We start from the raw sequence: 6,628 nt of genomic DNA on the forward strand, positions 1-6,628 counted from the left end.
TTACCATGGAGTAAACAATTTCAATTTATTTGCCTTTTCTTTTACACAGTGTAAACACAGAAAATGGTTACAACTTACAAGCTTATTTATATATGATAACAGATGCTAGCTCTCTTTTTTTTTTCTCCTTTTTTTAGAGTGAAAAAAACTTGATTAGGATATTGATACAAGCAGGGGGGGGGTTTGTAGAAGAAAAAGAGAAAAAGGTTTAATGGCCATGGAAAGCAGCATCATCTGTTTCTTCCAATTCTATGCCCTCCTCAGCAAGCCTCTTTTCCTTGTAAACGTACCATTTGGCACAAACCAAGTATAACATCACATTTATGGCACTCAGTATAGCCAAAAGCCAGTAAAAGTCGTAGAGCCTTCCTTTGTTAAGATTATCTGCGAGCCATGGCCTACCATGTGCTGTCATTTTGTTCACTACAGACACTAACAAGGTGCTGAAGAAAAAACCCAAAGACAGTGTGCTCAAGAACAATCCTGTGCTCATTGTTTTCATCCCTTTGGGGCACTCTCTAAGGAAAAAGTCCAACTGGCCCATGTACATGAAGGCCTCCCCTGCCCCCACAAAGAAATTTTGTGGAATCAACCAGAACACGGTCATTGGGATCTTTGCTTCTGGCTTATCTACCAAACCATGTGATTGTGCATATCTCAGTCTCTTTATTTCTATCAGTGCCCCTGCCACCATGGAAAACACCGAGAGCACTAACCCAACTCCTATGCGTTGCAAAGGGGTGAACCCATGTGGGTTCTTAAGCACTTTCCTTGCCACCGGAACAATGAAACGGTCGTAAAACGGGACAGTCAGGAGAATTGTTCCGATCAAGAAAACGGTCATCGATGCTGCGGGAATTTCAAATGTTTTTCCTATGTGAAGGTCCATGGTGGTCGCTTGTGACACCGAGAATGTTGTCATTTGAGCGTGGATAGTCCAAAACATGATGGTGGTTGCCCATATGGGAAGCATTCTTATCACCAACTTTACTTCTTCCACGTCTGTTAAGGTGCAAAGATACCACTTTCTCTTCATTCCACCACCCGATACCGATGAATCCACGATTGCAGCTTTGTCCAAGAAACTGCTCAATCAACAAATTAAAAATGCTTATTAATTCATATTCGGGCAAACTGAGAAGTCAGAGAGAGAGAGAAGCGATAATAACGCACTAGAATCAAGTTTAGCAACATTCACGGAGATGATGTAACTTGTTTTATTTAACTAAATCCAATTGGTCGTGCCTGTGCATGAGCATTAAAATAGTTAGCCTATGATATACTTTGTTTGTATTAAATAATTATAACACCGTTTGCATGTCTTGAATAAGAAGCGATTTTAGTATTAAGGTATGATAATGTGTAATAGAAATGATCACATGAACGTGAACAGGGACATTGTTTAGAGTAGAGACAGGGTTGTCTGTGTTTGAGGTGGCAGAGTGTAAGAGAAAATGGTGAGAAAATAAATAGTAGAATGTATTTGGTGAAGGACAAATGACGCGTGAATCTCCACTAGGAGATAATCTTGTCGTTGCTATGACTCTTGAGTGGGGTGATTGGATTCTGATTCTGATTCCTCTCCCTGTAATGTAATCTAATTTTTATAGACAATTATTAGAAACAGATTAAGAAAGGCGTTTCTCGTCCTTGTCTCCACACGTTGAAGCAAATTAGAATAAAAGCCACGATGCATGAATCCAAATTCCAACGCAAAATATGCCAAAATATTCTAAACCATACATTTATTTCTTGTCCTGCAAGCTCGTGGAGTAGACTTCATTTCGGACCACACCCCAAATTAGCCATGATAACTTATTGGTTTTCCCTTTCATGGCCAAACTATCCCTACATATCTGCTTCTACATCCTTACCTAGTCCATTCTTTGGCCCAACCATTCACGCTTCAACCAAATCCAACTACCTTCCTAAATGTAAGCTACCCTTCAACACCACTTAAATGAATCTGTACGCAACTTTTTTTTTTATTTTTATGTTAATTACCTAGCTTAAGTAAAATAAATGAAAAAACTATCCTCATATCGGGAAAAAAGACCCAATACGTGCATCCAGAACCACTAAAAAACAATGGACCAATGCTTGGAATCTCTTCCAGAAAAATTAGGAAATAATAAAACTGTAACTAGAATTCTAAATTCTCCTTTACTACCAGTGGGAATAAAAAAATGTTTTTCTTTTCACATACACCAATAAATAAAAATAAAAGACCTCTTCTTTTAATATCCAAAATTTCAAACTCATCACTTCACACTCACCACACATCTCATATTGCTTTCCCTCTGATTTTTCTCTTCCCATCTTCAATTTAAATATACACACACACACTCACACACTCCTTTCTAAGGTATGAAAATAACTTTCTCCATTAAAAAAATACTTCTTTTAGCAAACTATAGTTAACAAGCTACGACAACTGAGAACTTGCACAGAACAATAGAATATTAATTACAAATAGTTTCTTCGGAATTTATTAAAACCAAAAAGAGAAAAACTTTAGATTGAGCAACGTAAACTTTAGTTAAACATTAATCAATCTACAGTTAATTAGAAGAATGACTGATGATGATGTATCATGGGTGGATGATTACTCTAAAGTCAAAGCTTACTCCAGAGGTGTCTCCAGCAAAAATTATTTAATACTATTATAAAGAGAATCATTGAAGAATATCTATCGTCTAAAGAAAAATATATACCCATACCCTTACTGTTCAACCCTCTTTTTTTTTCTCTAAAATTTCAATTTTTTCTTATAAAGTGACAAAAATACTCTTTTTTTTTATGTAAATATATCATTCCTCCAATCTAAAAGCATAAGAAAGAATAAACGAAAAATAAGAGATGGCGATTGGTGAGAAAAATTTACCGGAACTGCTTGCTATGTGGCATGGTCTGCTTCTTGGTGTCATAATCATTGAAGAGCATCGAGGAATCAGAGGGCAATTCCAACTTCCTCTTCCTCATAGCAGCCACAAGAACTTCTGCAATCTGAGTGAGTGGACTCCCCACAAGTTTCTTGAACCGGTACTTCCTCGTACCCCACAAAAAGACAAGAAGCGCCACCACAATCGCACCCGCGCAGATACCATAACCCCATCCTCGTCCAACGTTGTCTTGCACGTACACAAGAACCGTGACTGCAGCCAGAGACCCTGTGCTCACGAAGAAGTAGAACCAGTTGAAGAACTTTATCATCTGCGACTTCTCGTCTTTGTCCGTATCATCGAACTGATCCGAACCGAACCCTGACACACTCGATTTCAAGCCACCAGTGCCAAGAGCCGTTATGTAAAGCGCCAGATACAGCACCATTAACTGTTTCTCATTCGCTCTCACGCAAGGTGGCACCGTGTCTTCCCTGCATTTTGGAGGGTGCAGGCTCGGAACTATGGTTGATATCGCCAATATCGCAACACCCTATACACACATAACACATCACCAAACAAACTTAATATCAATGCCTTCGATCAACCCACCAAAAAATAGACACTCTTTTTCTTATACTATTTTTCATTTTATCCCAGTTATCACTGCATCTAAATTTTATTATTGAAATAAGAAAAGCTGTCACGTTTCTTACAGTGGCTTGAACTGCTGCGAAGACGGCGATGGTGCGGTATCTGGGCAGAAATGAAAACGAAAATTCCAATAAGCACTCACCAGGCATATACGTTAAGAAAATATGAACTGAATAAAATAATTGAGATCAGGCTTATCTCGGTTTTTTAATTAAACAAAGAAGAAAAAAAGAAGAAGTCTATAGATAATGTTGTTCGGACCTTCCGAGGAAAGTATCAGCGAGGAAGCCTCCGAGCAGACAGAGCATAAAGGAGGTTCCCAAGAAGTTGGTTACAACGTTGGCAGAGGCAGCATTACCCAAATGCATGGTCCCAGTCAAATAAGTGACCAAGTTGACGGCGATGCCGAGTGTTGTCAACCTCTCCATCACTTCACCTCCTGATATATACATATAGATACAAAACATGTGAACATGGTAATCCATTGAGACCTTGTGTTTTCAAGTGCATATAGTTATAAAAAGATAGGTTTGTGAGACCTAATATCATGGCGGATGCAGTCCAACCACCGGTTTTGGACCTCTCGGCGGGGTGGCCCTTGTAGTCAGTGGCATCTGGGATGGTTTTCCCTTGAGTTGTAGGGAGGGTAGACATTGCAGGAAGTGATGAGGTGAAGGCTACAAGTAATACAAAAGAGGAAGTTGGCTGTTAATGCAGGAGTGTTGGACCTTTATATATACAGCTAGACGGGGGCCACACACGACCAGGGTTTCTAAATCTTTATTCTAAAATCAAATTCTCAACGTATGTCTAGCCACCCTTTCCTTTAAACTATCTGCACAAATTTTTAAATCTCAATCATGACATTGCTACAAAATTAAAACAATATATAACAATAATTTCCTACCAGTAAAGTTCCCAATTTTTCTTCCTCATTCATTCCCTTTGATGTTTCACACTCAAATTTTAAAATTAGTATTTTCGTTTCATTCTCTTCGAATCTATTTGAAGCCAATCTTTTTTTAGTACTTCAATTTATTCCGTGTTGTGAGAGTGCTGGAAAAACTATATACTGCTTCTGTATGTCAGTATCATATTTAGTATTATTATTACTATTTAATTATTTTGATGACTCAAATTTTAAAATGATCAATTCTAGTGATTTTGTAAACTTTCAAGATTGGTATGAATTTTACTATAAGTTGAGGAAAACTAAAAAAGCTCGTATTAATTAAAGATTAATTATAAGGGTCCATAACTATAATTGGTCCATGCAAATTCGGCCAGAGACCTTTTTCGCCCAAACATACCACTACAAGACAATATTCTCTAGATTACGCAAGTTAGCACTTAACATATATACTAAACCACATAATAGTTAACCAATTTATTATCATATTATAAATACATGAATAACCTGCATGAAGTTTTGTGTGGGTATATTTTATGTTGAAATATATTTTTATTAGTTTGATTTACATAATTTTGTCAAGAGATACTTCTGATGTATCATTAATTGATTCAAGATGCCTGAAGTGATTGCTTTTTTTCTTATTTAGAAGAAAAAAGCCTCCTAATTCTCCAGTTCTTAATTAAATCTGTAATTTAAAATAAAACAAGATGAAATAAACGGTTACTACATGCTTTTGCTTAACCATGATACATTTCGTTTCATGAAAGTTATGATTATTCTGATGAACGAGTGAAAACAATTAATGATCAACAGAGAAGTTTTTTTCATAGTGTTAAAATGTTGGAGGTTCCGAAATGTACTATCTTAAATTATAAGGATGATGATGGGTTCGAAGAAGGCTACGAGTAAGTACAAAAATTTGAAGAATCAGAAATGGAAATGGGCATATCTCAACTAGAACTTGAGGTACATCTAGATATGAACGCTGATATGTAATTTTTTTTAGGTTTTTGGAGTAATTGTTTTGATGAAAAAGTTAAATATATTCTTTTAAGTTTAGAAAACTTTGACATGAGTTTAACATTTTGAAGTAAATACTCAATCTCATGAGTGTATTATAGTTAAAAGCCTTGGTGATAATTAATATATGCAAGAACATACAATTATGTAAGAAGTCTATATTTTAAAAGTTTCTAAATCTCCTTTTCTTACTATATTAACTTCAATATATATTTATCAGATTAGTTAATATATAAAAGAAACTAAATTAATATAAAAAAAAACTAATAGATCTAAAATATAAATAGTATATATATATATTCGTCATATTTTATTGCCTCTCCCATAAAAAACTTATACTTGCAAGTAAAGATATTTTATAAAAAGAATTTATACAACTATATATGAATAAAATTTCATTTAGAAAATCTTACTATCTTTTTAAGCTTTTTTTTAATTCTTTTTATCCTATCATTAAGATTATGAGATTTTTTTTTTTATCTTTTTTCCTATCAAAAATCATAATTTCGAATATGGTTAAGATTAAAACAATATGAATTTATTATCTTTTTTACTAAATTTTTCTTTACTATAAAATTTCTAATTTTCCTATTTTCTTTTATGACTTCGCAAATGTACAATTTTCTACATGTGAGATTTGAACTCGTTGGACTAATCTCTGTTACTTTATGATATAATGATAAGTTTTCTTTATGAATTAGAATCTCTAAAAGTAGTTGAAACTTTTCTAGCTTTGTTTGACTTTCTTTTTATCTTTTTTTTGTTATAGAATACAAGGTCTTAGATGTCCGAGGAGTTAATAAATTTGATTTAAAATTCACTTATTTTGAATATTGAGTTATATTGTATTGTTCAGTTGAATTAAAGATTAAAGCTGATTTGAGATTAAGATTTAGAATATGCAAAGTTAATAGAAATTCTAGGATTGTAGTATTTATTTTAGACTTTTGAATTATTGTTGATCAAATGATGTATTTGAAGTAGTTATAATTGAATTTGGTATGTATCATGTAGTGAACTTGTTAGAGGTATTATTAGATGCAATGTACAATCCTGAAATAAGAATTGAGGATGTTTCCTAATAGATTAAGTATTAAGTATCTTTTTTAAGACTTGTAAGACGTACTTAATATTACTCTTTCGAAATGTCGAGTGATTG

At 34.3% G+C, this 6,628-nt stretch overlaps 1 protein-coding gene across 1 annotated transcript; it reads right to left on the reverse strand.

Moving 5' to 3' along the window:
* LOC137810535 (protein NRT1/ PTR FAMILY 6.3) lies at positions 1-4,396 on the reverse strand. The gene is made up of 5 exons (XM_068611869.2): positions 4,076-4,396; positions 3,798-3,975; positions 3,599-3,638; positions 2,885-3,435; positions 1-1,085 (listed from the first exon to the last, which is right to left on the reverse strand). The coding sequence occupies exons 1-5, from the start codon at positions 4,188-4,190 to the stop codon at positions 209-211; spliced, it is 1,761 nt and encodes a 586-aa protein (XP_068467970.1). The 5' UTR covers positions 4,191-4,396; the 3' UTR covers positions 1-208.
* Between the last annotated feature and the right edge of the window lie 2,232 nt (positions 4,397-6,628).

This window comes from Phaseolus vulgaris, chromosome 2 (genome assembly GCF_051622355.1).
Source record: "Phaseolus vulgaris cultivar YP4 chromosome 2, ASM5162235v1, whole genome shotgun sequence".
NCBI classification, from domain to species: domain Eukaryota; kingdom Viridiplantae; phylum Streptophyta; class Magnoliopsida; order Fabales; family Fabaceae; genus Phaseolus; species Phaseolus vulgaris.